The 23,427-nt window shown below is 38.7% G+C and overlaps 1 protein-coding gene and 1 non-coding gene across 5 annotated transcripts in view; both read right to left on the reverse strand.

Annotated features, from left to right (window-relative positions):
* Window positions 1–23,427, reverse strand: part of COL14A1 (collagen type XIV alpha 1 chain) — a 230,376-nt gene that overhangs the window by 118,339 nt on the left and 88,610 nt on the right. For all 4 annotated transcript variants that reach the window (XM_089898775.1, XM_089898774.1, XM_089898773.1 and 1 more), the window contains exons 19-22: window positions 16,889–17,018; window positions 11,305–11,427; window positions 8,969–9,118; window positions 5,778–5,894 (exon numbers count right to left, since the gene is read on the reverse strand). In XM_089898775.1, coding sequence (XP_089754901.1) covers window positions 5,778–5,894; window positions 8,969–9,118; window positions 11,305–11,427; window positions 16,889–17,018 — 520 coding nt within the window. The remainder of the gene's footprint in view (window positions 1–5,777; window positions 5,895–8,968; window positions 9,119–11,304; window positions 11,428–16,888; window positions 17,019–23,427) is intronic.
* Window positions 22,628–22,736, reverse strand: LOC115804008 (U6 spliceosomal RNA). The gene has a single exon (XR_004024811.1). It is a non-coding gene; the product is annotated as a U6 spliceosomal RNA (small nuclear RNA).

A 23,427-nucleotide genomic window follows, 5' to 3' on the forward strand; every position in this document is an offset into this window, starting at 1 on the left:
ATCCTAGTCAAAGCCTTATATAGTTTTATTTCTAGGAATTTAAAAACCAGTGTTTAAAAACTACATTGATTAAATATTACACATATTTCTGAGAACTCCTGCAAAATGTTATAGTTTATTAAATATGAACAAAATATAGAAAATATTAAAAAATACCAGTTGCAGGGAACTATATTCAATATTTTATAATAACCTATATGGGAAAAGCATCTGAAAAAGAACATATAAACATATGTATATATGTGTGTAAACATATGTATATATGTATACACACATATATATAAATGAATCACTTTGCTGTACACCTCCTGAAACTAACACAACAGTGTAAATCAATTATACCTCAATAAAAAATAAATAAATTTTAAAAAAGAGCAAAAAAAAATTGCTTTTTTAAGCATAAAACGTGAAAATGTTAAAAAGTGATTTGTCTATTTTGAAAGTATAATACCTAGTAAATTTCAATCCATATCTTAAATACATATATGAACAAAAATATATTTATTATAACATACATGTCAGAACAAACATGATATATGTCATTTAAAATTTTGTCTATGGACAAATCCTGATTGTTTTTAATATAATTAAATTAAGGCCATTTGTCAAAAGCAATTTGAAATTTATTTTTATAATTGTGAATATTAAAGAGTTTCAAAAGTGAACATAATATAACCTCTAGTAATATATTTGTGTGGAATGACTTAAGGTCTACCTCAATATTTTCTGTGTCATATATTATTCAAAATAATGAAATAAAAAAATTGTTGAGGTGTTTGTGAGATTATGTATTGCTGTGAAAGGAATTTAATAGTAAGAAAATATTAGTAAACCCTGCCCTCTGCTTTGCTGATGTCCAAGTTCAGTCTGGGGTTCCCAGGCTCAGAACCCCATAATAGCTCAAACCCCCATAATGCTTCTTTCTGACCATTAACCACTCTTTGGAGCCTCCTGCAAGCTTCTGTGAGCCACCTGTAATACAAACATTTCCCAAATCCATGCATGGATCATCTTTATCTATCCCCACAAAAGCTTCCAGGACTCTCCAGGAATCAATCCTAGAAATGCACTTTTCTGTCATTTCCTCTATTTCTCATGAATACCCATGTCACAGACCCTTGACAATAGAATATAAATGGGCTTCACTCCTACTACAAAACAAAAAATCTACAAATCATTGGAAAACTGGAACAGATACAGGAAAATTAATGGGAAACAGTATCAGTTTGATCCCAGTGCTAACGAAGAAGGGTTACATGAATGGGGATGTATCCATGTTGCTTTTGGCATGTGTGATTCAGGTCTAATGGCTTTGCCTTAAAGAAAAACATTTAACGTGATCAAATGATGATTGATTTCCTCAAAACCTTGTGCCAAAAGCCAGGAGTTAAATTTATTTTTCTGGAAGGGGGGGAAAAATCTGTCATTGTGCATTCATTCTTATGAAGCAAGGCTAAATACATTCTCTGAGTTACTGTCATAGTGATCATCATGATACCAACATGATACCAAAATGTCCTATGAGTGGTTACTGAGAGCCACAAGCAAGTAATATCCAGGATCTAGGATAGTCAGCTGGAATTTGATGATATATGCTTCCACTCTCCAGGTCTTTCAAATACTCTGACCCCCAAGCATAATATCACTGCTTCAAAAAAAGTTTAATCTTGAGAATAGATTTTTGTTTCATATGATCATTTTGAGGGGGATCTGGTCCCTGATAAGGTAGGCTCTCCACTATGCTGCAATTCTCTATTCTTGTTAATAGATGACACAGCAAAATTGACATTTTGGTACCTAAAGATAGAAGAGAAGTTGAGCATTCTTTGAAACTTTAAAAAATCAGGCTAAAAAGAAAGTCACCAAGTTAATGCGATTAGGGAGGGAATACAGTATCGTGGTCCATGTGGTGTATAAATACATGAACTTGAAGGGAAACACTACATCCAACCTCGGGTGTCACGTCAACTCAGAAACAGCTGGACAGAGAGACAGAACTCTTGAGCATCTGCAGAATTAACGGAGGTTCTCATGGGGTTCTGAGTTATTCAAAACCACCCCAAAGTCTCTGACTTTGGTCTGTCCTACGATTAACCAAAAGCCTACAATTTAATTTGGAAAGTGGATGACTGACTCAAAAGCAGATCTGAATTCAGTCTCTCTTGAGAGGACTTGATTCTTCTGGTAATCTTTCTTTTTCTCCTTATTGGCAATTAAAAAATGTCAAGGGCTTCCCTGGTGGTGCAGTGGTTGAGAGTCCGCCTGCCGATGCAGGGGACACGGGTTCGTGCCCCGGTGCGGGAAGATCCCACATGCCGCGGAGCGGCTGGGCCGGTGAGCCATGGCCGCTGGGCCTGTGCGTCTGGAGCCTGTGCTCCGCAACGGGAGAGGCCATAGCAATGTGGCCCGCGTACCGCAGGAAAAAAAAAAAAAAAAAGTCAATATTTACATGGGTAGAGGACAGCTGTTGTTTCTGCCTGTCTTGCATCTAATCTTTCTTTCTTTGAATCTATTCTTCCCCGCTCTGAGTCTTTTTGATTTGGAAAGGACTGAATAAAAACGCCCACCGCCCCCCGCCTCCAGACACAGGGCTGGGAAGTAACCAGGTTTCACCCATAATTTTATTTCATGCCCTTGAACTCAATGACAGATTTAGGAGCATGTGACCCCAAACCAGGCCAATACAACTCAGTTCCTGGACTTTTGTAGGAATAATTGAGAAAGAGTTCTCTTTTCAGTAAAACTATTAAGCTGGAAGCTAGGAGTATGTAATTTGGATTAGACTGGGGCCAACTCACAATCTGGCTGAGAACGAAGGCAGAGGAGAGCAGAGCAGAAGCATGGAGCAAGGCTTCATCTCGATGAAATTGTTTGAACACCTAGATTTAGACATGCCTAAAGCCAGATACTGTTGAACTTCTCAGTATGTTAGCCAAGAAATTGACCCTTTCGCTTAAGTCCCTTTTATTCGTGTTTCTACCATTCCCAAACAAAACAAGCAAACCTGAATGATACAGCCTTGCTGCTTTATTCACAAAACCTTGGAAATTTATAGGTATTACCTCAGGTGAAAGCCTCAAAAGAAGTCATTTAGGAGAAACTGAAGCCCAGAGAAGAAAGTTGACCAGCAGCTGTGGTCCGAGCAGACGCAAACCCACCGACTTCATCTCAGGATAAAAGTGCACTGACCAGACCATGGGAAATACACACACACACACACACACACACACACACACACACACACACACACACACTGAGAAAACTACCTGTCAAACAGTAGCAGTTTGGCAGAGACATTCATAAATAAGCCAGCCTGGGATGAGGCTTTACTCCATCGCATGGAGGAATTCGGTCCCATTTCTCTCTAGTTTCTCCTCTGATTGAGGGGGAAGGGCTAAAATTTCTGCAGAGGTAGCATATGTAGCCAGTGGGAGATATTACATTTTTAAAACAGTGGGAGCCCTGGGACTCATGTGCCCATGGAAGAAGGGGCATCTGATCACAAGTCCTTCGAAGGCAGTGATCAGGATAATGATCACATTTCTCTGTGAGATAAAGAAACTCAATCTAATTCTTCCCCACTCCAATGTGGAAAGACTATTCCCTGACCTAAATTGTGTAAGTTAAAATATCTAAACATATTCCCTACTGCTCTCCCCACATTAACTCCCCACCCCAAACATCAATTAGAATCTGTTGCTGTCTAGTTGGTTAATAATATTCAGTTGGACACCTGAGTGAATAAGATGTAGGCTAACTGGGCTTATAAATCTCTCAGCTATAAGTGCTGATGAAAAATAAATTGAGCAATACTTTTGTTCATTCCTATTGAACTGAGACTGTTGAGGCTCAAAGAGGTTTTTGGCAGCCTGAAGACAATCCTGGGAGAGTACAAATTAACTTAACTGGAAGAAGGAAATAGGGACTTGCATTTTTTGCTAGTAAAAATCTTGGCATCAGAAAGAGCATACTGAGGTTTTAAATTACCAGATCAATGTTATCAGACCCATCAATCACATCCTCTGATAAGAATCCCAGTGCCATTTTTCAAATATGCTAAAGTAAAATCATTTAAAAAAATAAATAAACTGATGGATTTCACTAATCCCATGATAGACAGTTTTGATATCTTTATGTCAATCTATATAATTATAATTTTTAACGAAAGCCAGTGAATATCTACAGGAACCTATGTCTCAATGCCAACTTCTTAAATGATATAAAAGATAAAAATATTCTGGAGTAGTTTGGAAGTGTGATTTTTATAGCTACTATTTTGTTAAAGCTTAACAAATACCACCAAAATGTGATAAATGTCAACCGTTCTATATTAAAGTGCGACTTAGCTAGTCTTAAAAAGATAAATGAAACATAACTCCTCAAGATTTATAGTTGTTTCTCAAACACTTGCATATCTTTCATCTAATTCTGCTTAAGCATCCCATAAATCACATAAAACCACCATAAAACCCATATGATTTGTCCTGACTTTCCTTTATTCAATGTTTATTCCAGATTAAAGCCACTCCCATAAGCTTAGCCAGTGTCTGGCTAAAGAGACCCTTACGGGATCACATGCAGGGAATCAAGGAATTAATAGCTTAAGCACGCCTGCGGAGACAATGCCTTGGTTGGTGTTGGCAGGAATCTCTTCTCGTGTTCTCATCTCCTATTCTCGTATTTTCAGCATATTTCCAAACACTCTCAGCCCTCTACTAAACTGTGCTTTCCACTTTCTGGATTGGATCAAAAGTGGGATTTCTGCATGTTGAATGTAGTTATAGCCAGGGATGTGGGCTACAAACTAAACTCAGTCCTATCCAGACCCGAAAAATGAGCTCTTTCTGCTTTTTCAAATGGGGAAACCATGATCATTTACCCAGAAAGAAAAAAAATTTAACGATCCTATTAGCAAGTTTGAAAGATTAAAAAAAATCAACTGGGATTCTCTAGTGTCTATGTCCTCCCCCAAAATAACAAGACGCATCTCTTCTACTGATAATACAAATCTGATTAAAGTAATTTTCATTATTGGGTCTCATCTTCTGAATATTACTCATGCTGATAATGTGAAAAGAGGATTAATGGTCCCTAGAAACTCATTTTTGGGGAATCAGTCTTTTGTCATTCTTCTTGATACTTTTAGTGAAAATAAGCAGACATTTTCAGTGTTTCAACTTTGAAGCCAAGTCCCAAATTGTAGATGTACTTGAGAGCTGTGATGCTGAAGAACCTGTCCATGATAGCATAGATACCTCATATCATCTCCTGAATGAGGGTTTGCTGCTCATCAATTATCCCCAAAAGTAAAAAAAAAAAAAAAAAAAAAAAAATCACTGAGAAAAACATTAGAGTCAAACCTAGATCCCCATGGAGTAAAGACCAACATAACAGCACCATATAATTTTAACATATGTTACCAGTCCTGCCTATTCAGCTCCTATCACCAATAGCAGCTTACATTTCCTGGGTGCTTAATATGTGCAAAGCACTGTTGCAAATGTTTTACACGGATTCTCTCAGCTTAATCCTAGCAGAATGCCACAAGATCAGCACTACGGTTCTACCCATTAACTACAGATGGGAAAATGGAGGTTTGGAGAGGTTAAAAAATTGGCTTAACCAGCCGTCCTGATTCCAAACCCTGCACGATCCATAACATAATATTGCCTCCTCAAGAAGAATGCTTTTGTCTAATGTTCCTTGTGTGTTGTCCACAGTGATTGGCACAGAGTACATGAGTATTGACAAAAACATATGTGATGGATTGCACTTACCCTGGCGGGATTCGATAACTATCCTGTAGGCAGTGGCATGACGTTGCACCTGCCAGCGAGCACACAAGCTGGTTGTTTGGATCTGGTCTGCCTGAAGATTGGTCACACCCAAAAACACTGTAGTGAAATAGAAACATAACTATGTCATATTGCAGACAATGCCACAAATGTCCCCAAGTCTGAATTAACATGGTAAAATTCGAATTCAAATTTCCATAGCCAGTGGTGGGAAATTCGTAAAGTCACAATAAATTAGTGCACAAAAGATTAACTATTTTATAACTTTAAAAAGCAGTTGCGGGCTTCCCTGGTGGTGCGGTGGTTGAGAGTCCGCCTGCCGATGCAGGGGACACGGGTTCGTGCCCCGGTCCAGGAAGATCCCACATGCCGCGCAGCGGCTGGGCCCGTGAGCCATGGCCGCTGAGTCTGCGCGTCCGGAGCCTGTGCTCCGCAACGGGAGAGGCCACAACAGTGAGGCCCGCGTACCGCAAAAAAAAAAAAAAAAAAAAAAATTCTGGAAAAGACCAGAAGCAAGGGTAGTAAACTTATGGGTGATTTTAAATCTTTCCTCTTTATTTATGTGTGCTTTTAAAATATTCCACAATTAATATGTAATACTTTTATAATAAAAACGTTTAATACGATATGCACTCATCAACCACTGAAAGATAGTCATGGTTTAAATGAAAGGGAAGAGCAAAGCAGACAAAGGGGAAGTCTTATTCAGACAGAAGCAGTTCACACCGACTGGTCTTCAAAACATGATTGAATGAGAATGGATACGTATTTGAATATTTAAAAAGGAAAGATTTTACACAGATAAAAAATAATCAAAAGAAATACACAGATTCTTATACTCTTAGAGCAAATGCTGTGATATTCAAAAATGATTCACAGGGAGTTTATTTGGGGAAGCAGTAAAAATATTGTTTCTCCAATACAATAGAGGACTAAACATTCAGTGTTTATCACTTAGATCCAAGCAGAAAGAGCAGAAAATTAAGAATGTTTACTTTCTCTAATGACCTCTGACTTCATCCACATCATTTCCTCATACTTCCCCTCTCTTTTAGCTACTTCATAAAGTTTAAAAATAGCTTATAATTACATTTCAAGACAGTAGAGACAATCTAGACTAATCACAGTTTTCATCTTGACATTATTCCTTTCTGTTAGGTCGGCAAGGGAAAACCTTCTTCCCTAAGGCCAATTAAACAACCCTCTCCCCCCAACAAAAAGGAAATCAATAACGATTTATATAACCACACTAAATTTTAAAAACACCTTGAATTAATTTATTTGCCATTGTATGGGGTTTTATCTTGCTTGGGAGAAAGAGAGAAAACAAATAATAAGCCAATCTAATTTTTACTTTAAGGGTAGACTATAAAACAGTTCAATACCCTCAGTCTTTTAAAATATATTTGGAATAATCACCACATTTATTAAAGGGGAGAAGAGGGATGAAACAGAAGAAAGAGGGGAGCAGAGAAAGGAGGATAAAAAGAGACAAGAAAGAGTAAGGAGAAGAAAGACCAATAGAAAATCGTGGACATAAAACATGGCACAAACAGAAAGCGTAATCTGGAGAGGAAAATGAAGATAAACTGGAGGAGAGAGGTAAGAAAGGGTAGGGAAATGCACAGGGGACTCCAAGCTATTCCTAAGGAGGGACTGAGGGGTTGCTATAATGGCACAACACAGGGAAATTACTTGCAGTTTACAGTAGTGCCTAAAACAGTATCATTTCAACAGCCAAGTACGAGATCAGAACCACAGGCCAAAGCCTTCCTAGGTCTGTTGAAGACAGAGACTATTTCTTCTGAGATTAAATTGATTCCATATCTAGCCTTTAAAATCTAAAGATATGCCATAAAAGAGAATTCAGGAAGCTTTCTCTAATGAAAGGATAGGCCCTATATAAAACATAGTTGCCAGATATAGGTGGCTTGGGGTTTGGTCTAATATATGCCTCATCCTTACAAATTCCTTTTATCGGATTAATTTTTTGATTAGCAGTCAGAGTGAGATATGGCCCAAATGCATAAAGCACAATTATTACAATAATAATAGTGGCTATTCATTGAGTGCTTGCCATATGGTAGACACTTTTTATACATTATCTCTTTAATCCTGCCAAGCAGCCTGTAAACAGTTATGATTATCTTCATCTCGGAGTTGAGAAAATTTAGGATCAGAGAAGTTAAGTAATTTGCTCAAGGCCTTAGCTAATAAGTAGAAGATTTAAGGTTTATACTTCTGATTATACCATGATGATCATTCTCGAGTATGGGGCATGTGCTGTTGATAGCACTCAGGATAATTTCAGTGATCACACAGCCAAACCATTTTTATTTTGGTCATTTATGTATTAACCTTTAACGTGTATTGAAAATACTGGTTTTCTGTTTAGAGTAATTTGTGGGTTTTAAAGGCATTTAAGTAAAAAAAAAAAAAAAAACAGAAACTGTAAGTCCATTTAAAGAAATATATTAAACAGATGGTGTGGAAGCATAACAAACGTCAGGAATATGGAACATATGTGCTGGAGTTGGAAAACACTGTATTATACCATGGGTGTCTGCGAGCGGTGCATGCCAAGGAGAAGTCCCAGATGGTGAGCAGACAGCATGTAAACCCTTAAAAGATAGAGAAGGAAGTCTTTTGAGTGGTGCAAGTATCTTTTATGGATGGTGTGTGTGTGTGTGTGTGTGTGTGTGTGTGTGTGTGTGTGTGTGTGTGCGCACACGAGATAGTGAGAGTGAGAGAGAGAGAGAGAGAGAGAGAGAGAGAGAGAGCGCGAGAGAGAGAGGAGGGGCAAAGGCTTTGAGAAAAGGCAAATTTCCCCCGGCTCAACTTTGATAGCTTTTGGCCGCATCAGGCTATACAGGTTGGTTGGAAAATTTCACCTAATTTGAAAAATACCAGCAAAGACTTCCCAGAAGGAAATTCCATCCACCACCATCAAATATATTGGCATGCCAGGTTCTGACATTCCGTCTGCCAACTAGGACTCTGAACTATAGCCCTGAGTAAGGAGCACACCTTTCTTTCCACGAAACACCATCCAGAAAGGGCAAGGCTGAGGAAAAGAAAAACCAACCGCCAGGTTGAAGCAGGGGTTGAGTTATAGGGAAAACAAAGCAGCAAAACCACATGCAGGGGCTGAAGTGACAGGACATCAGTCTTACGTGTTTTCACCACGCCTGTTAGAGCGTCGCTGAAACCTGAGGCCTGGGAAGCAAATATTTTCACGTTGTAGTCCATTCCACTGAGGAGGTTTGTAATAAGGATGGTGTTAATGTTAGCCCCTACGAATGTTTCCAGCGTTGGGCCAGCAACTAAGAAGAAAGAGTGTATTTCAGTTATAACAGAATGTGGAAAAATGAAAACACTCCTGAAGTAACAGTACTTATTCCACTGTGTTTCAGATTGTCCCAAAGGCAAACAGCAGAGCTGGGGTTTGAATCTAGCCCCATTTAGCTCCAAGACTTACATACCTGACTCCCAGCCTAAGGCTCTTTTTAGGCAACTAGTTCTTCCCCTAGTACTTGAAGAAGCTGGCCCACCCCACAATCCACCACCCACCATAGTGCGAGGCCTTCACAGTGGAGCTCCTATGTTGTCATAGGCTTTGGGGCATGTGCTAAACAGAAGTCATTTTCAGTTACCCCACCTCAGGCGCCTAGCTTTGTCCCCGGACAGCATGCAAGTGGCCTTAGCAGCAAATTTTATCATGGACACTATGCCATACCTTGCCACATGGGGGACCAGCATATATGTTACCATTATGGGCTTTATCCACTCCTCTTATGCTTTTTAAGACCAGACAGATGACACTTGTACTCCAAGGCCCTTGACTATCTGGCTTCTTTGGGCTTCTACATTTTCATTTCTGTTTCAACCCAGCGGAATCTCTGATCATTAAAAACACTCCATGCTATGTCCTATACAAGTGTATTTACCTCCTGCCTCTTCCCCTATGGGCTCATTCTTTGAGCGCTTTGACTTAATAAGGTCCTAAAATACTTATCACTTTACTCCAGAACCCCCTCCTTCCAACAATATATTTATATTTTTCTGTATGTATGTGTTATCTCAGTAGAGATTTTCCCACACCCCCAACTCTCAATGCAAATGACATCATACCGTTCTTCCACTTGACCTAGAACCGGATTTTTCAACCTCAGCACTGTTGACGTTTTGGGCTAGATAATTTTTTATTCTGGAGCTATGGGGGAGCAAGTTGCCTACAATGACTTGTAAGATGATTAACTGGACCTGCTAGAGGCCAATAGCAACTCCCTACACCCCAAGTTGGGACAGAACGTAGACAACCAAAATCTCTCTGTTGGGCAGCAAAACTGTACCAGTTAAGAACCACTGGCCTAAAACAAAGCTATTTTCCCTCAGAAAACCTGGTAAGTATTTATAGAATGGTCCAAAGAATAAATTCAGCAGGGCTGTTTTGCAAATGAACACGTGCCTCAGGCCTAAAGAAAAGAAACAAAAAAGTTGGTGTTGGATCCCAAGGCATCAGTCTTGAGCAAGCTAGTGCATTCATGGTATATTCTTGCTCTTTCATTTTTATGGTTCATAGATATGTTTGTCTGGAGAAATTGGAGGTGGAGTATTTTAACTGTATGGACCTAGATAATGGGACACAATAGAAAAGTCTGGAAGGTGTTTTAGAGGCAAGAGCTACATCTCAGATGACAGATTGAGACTCACAGAGTTTTTGAGGGGAGAAAGAGCTTTTTAATGACCCAGAGGATGATTTTTAAATTTTCCTTCCAAATCAAGAGAAATAATAGGAGAACCCTTTCCTGCTGAACAATTGGAGTACTGAAGGCCCAGGTCCAGAAAACTGAGAAGACTCTTATAATATCTATTTTTAGCCTCCTGTTTAAACTTCATGAAAGTACTCAGTGTCAGGAGATGATACTGTAACAGGTGAAGTTGCACATGGTCTCCACGGGCAGATGGACCAAGGGTACAATCTCCCCCATCTGGGTCATTCTCCTGCCTTCAGGAAATAATGATGTGGGAAGTAAGGACAGAGGTGATCAAGGTGGCTGAGAGGTTTATGAGAAAGCCTTTTACTACCACAATCTTAGGGCTCTGATGAATTTTATACCTTAACGTAGTTTCCAAAATAAGGAGACTGAGAAGTTGGTAAATGGAGTTTTTCCAACTAATTCAAGAAGAGGTAGAAGAGGAATTAGAGATTACAGATTCCAAATACTCATCGAGCCCTAGAAGCTTCCTACTGCTATGGAGTCAAGGTCTGCTTAGGTAGCTCCTTGTCTGGGGTGTGTCTAGGTCAGGTGTAAACTAAGTATATATTCTGCTCGTTAGTGTATCAGTTATTTTTACGTAAGGTCATAAGTTCAAAGCCTTTTTTTTTTCCAAAATGGTAAGAGACTCTTCCCATTTCTTAAAGCCAAAGATGAAACCAAACATAGAAAGTAAAAACAAAAATAACCTATCTTGAAAGACAATATTTTTTCTAAAAAGCATGACTTACCACTGACAGGTTTGTAGACAATCCTATAGCCCTTTACAGGGGAAGATGGGGGATCCCATGTAATGCGCAATCTGTTATACCATTCTTCTGAAACCTGTAAGTTTTGGGGACCAGAAGGTGGCACTGGGCAGGAAGGAAAATGAAAAAAGGGGGTTTAGTGTGGTTTCCATCTTTACAACCTACCCTGTGGTTAACAAAATCTAAGATATCTTCCCACAGTGTTAAAAATACTTACAAGGGAAATGTACTAAAACACATGGTAAGAAGCCTTTGAGAATCCATGGTTGTGTTAAATATTAAATAATAGAAAATAATTGTTCTTGTGGTAAAACAATTTTTTCTGAAGATCAGCGGTTCATTCAATGAAATTTGCGTTCCTTCTTCAGTTACTTTTAAGTAAAACTGAATTGTGTTTATTAAAAAATTTCTGTTGACACACCACTCTGTTTCACTGTCAAAGGATGTTTGTACAGCTGTATCAAGGATGATTAGATAATAGTGATGACGGTAATTCTCAGAGGTAAGATGCTGATGAATGTTTTTGCTTTCATCTTCACATTACCTATATTTTTTGAAACTTTATATCAACATCCATCAATTTTTTATCAAAACATTAAAGCCATTTATATGAAGGACCTTTGTAAAATACTGTGAATATTGATGGATATTATCATTATCACTTTGTTGTTGAGAATTTAGTTGTGTTGACCACTGCTTAAAAAAAGTGGACCATCCAAACTTATTTCAAAGAACACACTTCGAAATAATCTTACTGTAAAGATACCGTTAAATGTGACAGTATTTCCGTAATGAAGTTTAAGTCATATTTCTATAGTAATAGTCTTTAAATAGTTTTTATTTGTGTGAGTGTATCATGGAACTCTCTTACAAATTATGTTATTTTAAATTTTTTAAATTTTTATACAATTTTTAAAGGTTACTTTTCATTTAAAGTTTTTACAAAATAGTGGCTGTATTCCCCGTGTTCTACAAGACATCCTTACACCCAACAGTTTGTACCTCCCACCCCCTCACCCCTACATTTCTCCCGCTGCACCACTGGTAACCGCTAGTTTGTTCTCTATACCCATGAGACTGCTTCTTTTATGTTATATTCATTACTTTGTTGTATTTTTTAGAACCCACATATACAAATTATGCTAATTTTTAACATGTGAAAGTTAAAAGTATATCTTCGAGTCCAGGTCATCAGCCATGATGGAGCCCCTTTGCCTGCCCACTGCCTTCCTTCCCTCCCCCCAGCAGTGGTGGATTTAAGGTAATTTTATGGAACTTTAGAGTGTTAAATAACACAATCCAAAACCAACTCCAAAGAGCAAAATTTACTATGCTACTTTTAAACCGCTCTTGCCTGCTTTTTTTTTTTTTTTTTAATTTAGATTTAAAAGCACATGGTAGATTGCTTTGGGTAGTATAACCATTTTCACAATGTTGATTCTTCCAATCCAAGAACATGGTATATCTCTCCATCTGTTTGTATCACCTTTAATTTCTTTCATCAGTGTCTTATACTTTTCTGTATACAGATCTTTTATCTCCTTGGGTAGGTTTATTCCTAGGTATTTTATTCTTTTTGTTGCAGTGGTAAATGGGAGTGCTTCCTTAATTTCTCTTTCGGATTTTTCATCATTAGTGTATAGGAATGCAAGAGATTTCTGGGCATTACTTTTGTATCCTGCTACTTTACCAAATTCATTGATTAGCTCTAGTAGTTTTCTGGTAGCATTTGTACGGAAACACAAAAGACCCTGAATAGCCAAAGCAATCTTGAGAAACACAAACGGAGTTGGAAGAATCAGGCTCCTGGACTTCAGACTATACTACAAAGCTACAGTAATCAAGACAATATGGTACTGGCACAAAACATAAATATAGATCAATGGAACAGGAGAGAAAGCTGAGAGATAAACCCACGCACACATGGTCACCTTATCTTTGATAAAGGAGGCAAGAATGCACAATGGAGAAAAGACAGCCTCTTCAATAAGTGGTGCTGGGAAAACTGGACAGCTAAATTAATTTCTAAACAGTGAAATCAGAACACCCCCTAACACCATACACAAAAATAAACTCAAAATGGATTAAAGACCTAAATGTAAGGCCAGATACTATAAACCTCTTAGAGGAAAACATAGGCAGAACACTCTATGACATAAATCACAGCAAGATCCTTTTTGACCCACCTCCTAGAGTAATGGAAATAAAAACAAAAATAAACAAATGGGATCTAATGAAACTTAAAACCTTTTGCATAGCAAAGGAAAACATAAACAAGACAAAAAGACAACCTTCAAAATGGGAGAAAATATTTGCAAATGAAATAACTGATAAAGGATTAATCTCCAAAATTTACAAGCAGCTCATGCAGCTCAAAATCAAAAAACAACAAACAACCCAATCTAAAACTGGGCAGAAGACCTAAATAGACATTTCTCAAAGAAGATATACAGATTGCCAACAAACACATGACAGGATGCTCAACATCACTAATCATTAGAGAAATGCAAACCAAAACTACAATGAGGTATCACCTCACACCATTAGGAATGGCCCTCATCAAAAAATCTACAAACAATCAATGCTGGAGAGGGTGTGGAGAAAAGGGAACCCTCTTGCACTGTTGGTGGGAATGTAAATTGATACAGCCACTATGGAGAACAGTATGGAGTTTCCTTGAAAAACTAAAAATAGAACTACCATACAACCCAGCAATCCCACTACTGGGCATATACCCTGAGAAAACCATAATTCAAGAGGAGTCATGTACCACAATTTTCATTGCAGCTCTATTTATAATAGCCAGGACATGGAAGCAACCTAAGCATCCATCAGCAGATGAATGGATAAAGAAGATGTGGCACATATATACAGTGGAATATTTCTCAGCCATAAAAAGAAACGAAATTGAGTTATTTTTAGTGAGGTGGATGGACCTAGAGTCTGTCATACAGAGTGAAGTAAGTCAGAAAGAGAAAAATAAATACCGTATGCTAACCCATATATATGGAATCTAAAAAAAGAAAAATGGTTCTGAAGAACCTAGGCGCAGGACAGGAATAAAGACACAGACGTAGAGAATGGACTTGAGGACATGGGGAGGGGGAAGGGGAAGCTGGGACGAAGTGAGAGAGTAGCAGGGGCATATATACTCTACCAAATGTAAAATAGATAGCTAGTGGGAAGCAGCCACATAGCACAAGGAGATCAGCTCAGTGCTTTGTGACCACCTAGAGGGGTGGGATAGGGAGGGTGGGAGGGAGGGAGTTGCAAGAGGGAAGACATATGGGGACATATGTATGTGTATAGCTGATTCACTTTGTTATAAAGCAGAAACTAACACACCATTGTAAAGCAATTACACTCCAATAAAGATGTTAAAAAAAAAAAAAGCACATGGTAGATGCTTCATAAATTTTAGGTGAATGACTACATTTTTTCTTAAATTGCTGTTTAAGTCTGTGGTTCTCAACCATTTATTTAGCAGCAAAATACCAAAAGATGCTAGAAATGCCAATATGCTGATCAAATCAATATGCCAACATATGGGAAAAGTGAAATGAAGAGCTTGGTGCTGTCCCACTGCTCTGCTCTTCCCTTTCCTTCTCTCCTTCTACATGACCCCTAAGGAAATAACCGTAGCAGCTCATGTGGCTCCTAATACTCTGATCTGGATGATATTTAGCAAGCTTGGTGTGAGTGTGGACAGAGGCCCTCATAGCATGGGCTCGGGGAGGAGGGGGAGATGCCAAATACTGTTGAAGGAGGAGCTAATACCCATTTGCTCAGCTGAGCAGAGTCAGGACTTTGGGTTTTGCAGCTACAGAATTTTAATAACTTTTATACTTAATTAAAAAATCCATACTTAGGTGCCCAGGTAGAGAATTCAGCCCTTGCTACCATTCTGCACCTAATCACACATACTGGCTTAGTAACTGTGGTAGATTGAAGATCAGCACAGGTTTTTTGACCTTCCTCCCATTGAGAGGTAGAAGGTATGATGCTCTCTTTGAATTGGGTTCTATGACCACCTTGACCAACAGACGACAGCAGAAACGACATTGTACTAGTTCCAAGCATAGTCCTTAACTGTCCTGACAGTTTCCACTTTCCACCTCTTGGAACTCTTGCTCTTATAGTCCTGAGTCATCATGTAAAAACCATGACTATCTTGCTGGAAAGACCACATGGAAACATGCTAAAATGACACGAAGGGGCCCAGCCTCTGGGCATCTCCACCAAGAGGCCAGGCATGTGGGTAAAGTTGTTTTGGGCCCTCCAGACCAACCCAGCCACCAGGTAACTGTGGTCAATACTATGTGAAATGGAAGGATTTTCCAGCAAGGCTTGCCTAATATCCTGACCCACAAAATCAAGCAATACAATAAAATGGTTGCTGTTTTAAGCCACCAGGTTCTGGGGTCATCTTCATGCAAGTACCATCACAACAGTAATGAAGACAACTTAGACTCTGTGGTGCTTTGACCATGTGTTTTCATGCATGCTTCTCACTTGATCATCATGACCAAGACATCTACAACACACATGCTGCGCTGCTTCTCTGTGCCACACAGCACTGTAGGAGCTTGGTATATGCAGAGATGACAGTACAGGTGAGGTCCTGGGCACTTATGATGCTGCTCTCCAGGAATGGGAGACAGACAGTGAACAAATATATGAGTAAGCAAGGAAGTATCAGATAGCAAATAGGGCTATGACATGACCAAAAACAAAAAACAAAACGATAACAAAAACAACCCAAGATGATATCAGAAAGGGTGGGAGCTACTTTGCATGAGTGGTCAGAAAAGCCTGAGCAGGTGACATTGAGCTGAGACCAAAATGACAAGAAAAAGCCAGAAAGGCAAACATCTGGGAAAGGATATTTCCTACGGAAGGAATGGCTAGTGCATAGGTTCTAAGGCAGAAACAAGCTTAAAAAGTCCAGTGAAGAGCAGGAAAGGAGGTATGGCTGAGGGAATTGTCAGGAGAGGAGATCAAAGAGTAGGGTCCAGGTCACCTAGGGCCTTGGAGGGCCTGGGAAGGACGTTAGATTTTATCCCGAGTACAATGGGAAGCTGTTGGGTGGCTTGAAATGAAGGTGTGACATGAGATCATTCATGTTTTAAAAAGCTTCTCAGGCTGCTGTGACGAGAATAAAGGATCCAAGAATGGAAGCAGGAAGACTCATTCCAGTGGGAGAGTGTGGCTTGGATTGGGGATGGAGCAGTTAGATGAAGAGAAAGTGGATAGGCACGTAGAATGTATTTTAGAGACTCAGCAGGACTTGGGATGAATCAGACGCTGGAGGAGCAAGATGTAGTTGTATTTTAAGTCTTAGGTTTTAGAGACAAGAAAACGGAAGCCCAGATCAGTGAAACAACTTGCTCAAAGTCACGTAGCTTGAATGTGTGAAGACAGAATTCAAACGGATTTTCTCTCTCCAAATCATTTTTGCTCTTTTCACCGTGCTGCACTGCGGCTACCTGGGTGGGTTGCATTACACAGGACAAGCATTTTCACCTAATTAGTCAGCTAGTGACCACAGGGGGAAAGCTTCACTCACAGGTTTTTCCAGGGGCAGAGACACTGACCCCTTCTCCATCATCGTAAATGGGAGTCACTGTGACTTTGTATTCAGTATCGGAAAGCAGATTCTTCAGAAGGAGATTGTTCTGGCTTCCAGGCACCATAACCTGAAGAGAAAAGCAAAGGACCGCGGTCTTAGTTAAGACTTTCATCCCTGCTGCTCTACTAACGCGGTGGGACTGTAGGCACGCTGAAATAATTAGAAGCAAGGAGATGTGCTTGGGGGGTGATGATAAGAAAGAAGGGCATTCATGCAAAAGCATTTCTCTCTGAAATTCCCCTCAGAACACCCCTTAGTTTCTAATCACTAATACGGAAGGCTTAAATTTGAAGCTCTTAAGCCCTAAGGGGTAGTCTTCTCTCAACATCTGTTCAGTATTTGTAAAGCAGCCAGAAGAGAGAATAATCTTCCTTTTGGAAAGCAGGTGTTTATGGCTTAGGAGTGTTCATTCTATAATCTAGCCCGCATATCACATTGGATTCTACTTGAAATCCTTTTGAAAATTCAGCCTTCCATTCTTTCCCTTTCAGAGATCATCTAATCCCAGTATTTTAGAAAAGGGTGGATGCTAGCCAAGAACATTACCACACATTAAATCCAAGATTTCCGAGTTGAAAGATATTTACCAATGACACTAAACAATGTCGCAGCTTTTTTATTTCTGAAAGGAGATGTCTTCCTCAATCTGAAATCACCATTCCTCTGACTCTAAAGGCTGCATAAAATAAAATGCAGCGATGAGGTGGACACCGCTCGAGCATCAGTGCAATGTTCCATGTGGCTCAGCAGTGCGAATCCTGGCATCTCTAAAAGAGCATGTGGACCAGAAAAGCCACATGTTCTCAATACTAAAACCACAAAACTTTCTGCCTAGGCTTCAGCAGTTCGATGCTGGCACATCTCTGGGCCATTTAAAAGACTTAATCATGGTTGGAAAAAATGCTAGGTTGTAAGAACTGACCCAAACGCATTTAAGGGAGTCACAAGACTGGGACAGCTGGAGATGCTTTTGGATTCAAGAGCTGGGTAAAATGCCAGCAGGCAAAGGGCATGCTGTCTGCTTCTGGATGAGGGAAGGAACCTATAAATCATGGAAAAAGCCCTCGAAAGCCTCGAGTTGAACTCAGAAGCAGCTGTTGCTAAGATATTGCTAAGCTCTAAAAGCAGGTTGTTTTTTTTTTTTAATATGAAAAAGGAAGTCTGAATTAAGTGATTTATATTAGAGTAATATGATTTTCTCCTCATGTGAAATGACATTGAAATACACCGGATGGTACTGATGTAGTCCTGGCAGGGAGATTTTATAAAAGGAGCTCTGTTTTATTCTAAAATGAGTTAGATAACCCTGGCATTAAGAACTTGTAAAGAAAGAACTGTGGTTGCCCTGTCTTGTCTTAGCCTATCCATGCAGCTTCCTTTAGGGCATTTCTTTTCAATATAACCCTCTGGAGCCCAGAGCCTAGGCATTTGTTCCGAGCTGTCTGCCTAGCAAACCACCCATGATGGTGTTCCTTATATAAGGTCATCCCTCAAACTGAGAAGCACACGGCCTTGGAACCAATCAAGTTTAGCCTGTAGGGTACTGAAAAGCAATGGGACCATTCCGGAGGGCTCATTTTTGCTTGCCAGGTAGTAGTTGCTGTGGTTCATAATAACAGCCCTCATTTAGCTAGCTGCTATTATCTGCCAAGTACTACTCTAAGTATTCTAATGTAGTAATTCAGTTACTCTTCACCACAACCTTTTGAGGTAAGAAGTATGATTACTCTCATTTTACAGATGGGGAAACTGAGACCCACATAGCTATTGGGTTAAAAAAAAAAAAAAAAGCCATATTGAAATCCTGAATATCTGGCCTGAGCCTTTTTTTTTTTTTTTTTTGCAGTACGCGGGCCTCTCATTGCTGTGGCCTCTCCCGTTGCGGAGCACAGGCTCCGGACGCGCAGGCTCAGCGGCCATGGCTCACGGGCCCAGCCGCTCCGCGGCATGTGGGATCTTCCCGGACTGGGGCACGAACCCGTGTCCCCTGCATCAGCAGGCAGACTCTCAACCACTGCGCCACCACGGAAGCCTTCCCGAGCCTTTTTTAAATCACTGCCCTCTACTCCACTTGACTGCTCTAGCAAACCTCTTTATCCTAATGATACTGATTCCCAAGAATAAAATGTAAACCTCCTCTTGGGCATTCAAAGTTCCTTCTACTTGACCTCTGCTTGTTTGCACAAAGCAAGGTAAAGATAGGTGCCCACTTAGAAGATCTAAATATACACTTCTCCAAAAAAAGACATACAGATGGCTGAATAGCACATAAAAAGAGGCTCAACATCACTGATTATTAGAGAAATGCAAATCAAAACTACAATAAGGTATCACCTCACACCTGTCAGAATGGCCATCATCAAGATGTCTACTAATAATAAGTGCTGGAGAGGGTGCGGAGAAAAGGGAACCCTCCCAAAGTGTTATTGGGAATGTAAATTGGTTCAACCACTATGGAGAACAGTATAGGGGTTTCTTCAAAAACTAAAAATAGAGCTACCATATGATCCAGCAATCCCACTCCTTGGCATATATCCAGATAAAACCATAATTCAAAAAGATACATGCACTCCAATGTTCATTGCAGCACTATTTACCATAGCAAGGACATGGAAGCAACCTAAATGTCCATCGAAAGAAGAATGGATAAAGAGGATGCGGTACATATATATAATGGAATATTACTCAACCATAAAAAAGAAGGAAATAATGCCATTTGCAGCAACATAGATGGACCTAGAGATTATCAGACTAAGTGAAGTCAGACAGAGAAAGACAAATATTATATGATATAACTTATATGTGGAATCTAATTTTTTTTAATGATATAAATGAACCTATTTACAAAATAGAAACACTCACAGATTTCGAAAACAAACTTATGGTTACCAAAGGGGAAACATGCGGCGGGGAAGGGATAAATTACGAGCTTGAGATTAACATACACACACTACTATATATAAAATAGACAACCAACAAGGACTTACTGTATAGCACAGGGAACTCTACTTAACATTCTGTAATAACCTATATGGGAAAAGAATCTAAAAAAGAATGAATATATATATATGTATAATTGAATCACTTTGCTGTACACCTGAAACTAACACAACAGTGTAAATCAACTATACTCCAATAAAATTTTTTAAAAAAAGATAGGTGTCCACTAAAAACAGATGCTACAGGTCATAGCAGATGGTGGTTTTGCTGAGAAAACAATTCTATAAAAGATGCTTATGGGTAAATGAGGTGCAAATCTAACCAGTGAACTTCATGTTTTTAATTTTTTCAGAAATGCAACTTCATGTCTAGCTCCATTACTGTCCAGAGCTCTTCAGAGCAACCTGGATCCCATCCAGCAAGCTGTTTCCACAGTAGAAATAGGATTCCCCACATCTCAGTTTGTTCCTGTCTTAGAAAGTTCTGTTTCTAGACAGTGATTTTCATGCCTTGTATGGTGAAAGACTAGGTAGGGCTAGTGCCGTTATGTTTTAATCTCAGTCCCTGACGACCAATATTTTTACAAAATACAGTAAAACAAAATCGCCAGAAAATACGGTCATATTCTCGGATGTTCCAGCAATGTCAGATTGCTACAAACGTTTCTAAGCTTAATCTTAATACCTGAACTTATCTTGTAAGAGACTGAGCCACATTCTGAGTTTCCCTACTCTAGAACATTTCTTGCAACTCAGAATTCAGGACATGGTTTTAGATTTTTACATGTAGGTTCTAGAAAAGCCTGGAAACCTGATTGGCCTTTCACAGATTAAGACATGTGAGACCTCCCTCCCCTGACAACAAAATTCAGGGCAATGTCATTGCTACATCTCCATATTTCTGAGCAGAGTTGAAAGTCAATCCTTATGAAATATTTGACAGGGGGTTTTACTTTCTAAGAGTTCAAAAGCTTTTTATTGGGAATATTTGGTAGATTTGATTATACTTAGAAAATAAAGAAATACTTCACTTAACCTCAATTGGAAAAGTAAATTTAATTCCCCTTGCTTTATATATATTAAAGCCTGACTTTGGTTTACAATATACCTATACTATTCTCTAACTTCAATACTTTAGCTTATCATTTCCTCAGGTAAATTTAATCAGCTTTTATAGTTAAGGAAAATTTGGAAAGATGGTAAGAGGCATTTCTCTTATCCAGACATTTCTTTTCTCACTTTTGTAATATGGTTTAGCCATCTGTCTTTCCCTGCCTGCATCATTATTTTAAGATATTCATTTGGTTGAACCTGTCTACAGAACAGAAACAGAGTCACAGACATTGAGAACAGACTGGTGGTTGCCAAGGGGAAGGGGTTGGGGGAAGGGTCGAGTGGGGGATTGGGGTTAGCAGGTGAAGCTATTATATACATAATGGATAAACAACAAGGTCCTACTGTATAGCACTGGGATGATAAACCATAATGGATAAGAATATTTAAAAAAAGAATGTATATATTATATATATGTATAACTGAATCACTTTGTTGTACAGCAGAAATTAACACATTGTAAATCAATTATACTTCAATAAAAAAACAAAAAAAAGAAAATATTTAAAGATATGCATTTGCTGTGTGGGAGTGAATATAGATCTTCAAGTTCCTGACCTATGTTGGTTCTATAACCTAAATCTAGATGCATGCACTTTCTGTCTTCAGTAATAATAATACGTTACATTTACATAGTAGTAACATTTCATAAGACACTGAGATATAAATTCTCAATTACTCCTCAGGTGAGTCCCTGAAAATATGCCTGTAAATTAAGAGTGAACAAATCCAATTTCATTGGAATTCACTATAGGGGCTTGAGAGTTAAAGAATTCTAAAGTACTTTCTTCTGTGTAGCAAAAATATTTCTGCACAGTAAATAATCACCATCAAAGTTATCAATATTTTTCATTTTTATTAAGGGTTTGTTTAACTGGGGCACATGTGTGTTGAAGACTTTTGATCTTTTCTTCTTCATCTAGGTGTCCAAGTTTGTTTCAAAATAAACAGTGTGAAATGAAAGAAACTAGCAAAGGGAAAATTATCTAGAGATAATCCAAAGTAAATATTATTATTATTTTACCTTGCATAGCTTGTAAGTGCATGCACAAGATTAAACTGTAACTCATTCCAAATTAGCGGGAATAATTTAGCAAGAAGCTTAATGTGTTTCTTGGTAAGAGTAGAAACAAAAACCAAAACAAAACTCTCACTCTGGGAAGTTTTTATGGGTTTCATTTTAGGGACTAAGTTGAAATATGAGGGCAATAACAGGGAAAGTAAAACATCCAAATTAGGTCTTTAGTTACCACGGCTAAGCACAATTTTAATTTTCTTGAATTTTCCAATCATGGATTATTTGAAATCTATGATCCGAGTGAATTTATAATTCAACCTATTTTGTTCAAGTGTCCATTAATTTTCCAAAAGTACTCCCAGACCGATTTCATGGACCTTCTGCTTATTCACAGTGGACGTGGTTACTGTCCATTGTGTTATCGTTGTGTTCTACAATGATTCATCCATCAGCTTGAAATTAAGTACTTTCCTGAGAGACTCTTGAGCTCAAACCATTGTTTATGTATTGATATCATACAGATACAAATAATTTGCCACCAAAGGCTTTATAATTAAGGAAAATGAAGAAAGGATAATAATGCTATTCTTTTTTCTTTTTTTTTTTTTAAATATGGAACGCTTCACGAATTTGCGTGTCATCCTTGCGCAGGGGCCATGCTGATCTTCTCTGTATCGTTTCAATTTTAGTATATATGTGCTGCCGAAGCGAGCACAATAATGCTATTCTTGAACAATAATGTATGTGGAGATTTCTTTCCTAGAGTGTCACAAATATAATGCAGCAGAGGGAAAGAAATGCAACTAATGAAGCTAAATAAAGCATATTTCATAACTAAAAGGAAAAATTTCTCTTGGATACAAACCAGAGTTATTGGGTCTGATGGGAAGTGTGCCTAGGAAACAATTTTCAGGTTCTAGAGTAAAAGGAATGGTATGGTGTAAATAAAGAAAACATGGGAAGGCCACAATTAAGACTGTACCCAAGTTTTCCAAAAACACTAATTCAAAAAGATACATGCACCACAATGTTGACAGCAGCACTACCTACAATTGCCAAGATATGGAAACAACCTAAGCATCCATCAACAAATGAATGGATAAATAAAATGTGGTACATATACAGAATGGAATATTACTCAGCCATAAAAAAGAATGAAATCTTGCCATTTGTGACAGCTTGGATGGACTTGGAGGGCATTATGCTAAGTGAAATAAGTCAGGCAAAGAAAGACAAATACTGTATAATATCACTTATATGTAGAATCTAAAAATTACAACAAACTAGTGAATAAAACAAAAAAGAAGCAGACTCACAGATATAGAGAACAAACTGGTAGTTACCAGTGGGGAGAGGTGGGGAGGTGGGGAGTTAGAGGCACAAACTATTGGGTGTAAGATAGGCTC

The sequence above is a fragment of the Delphinapterus leucas genome, chromosome 17, assembly GCF_059928025.1.
Source record: "Delphinapterus leucas isolate spDelLeu-1000000601 "Yukka" chromosome 17, BTC_Dleu_Yukka2, whole genome shotgun sequence".
Classification (NCBI taxonomy): Eukaryota; Metazoa; Chordata; class Mammalia; order Artiodactyla; family Monodontidae; genus Delphinapterus; species Delphinapterus leucas.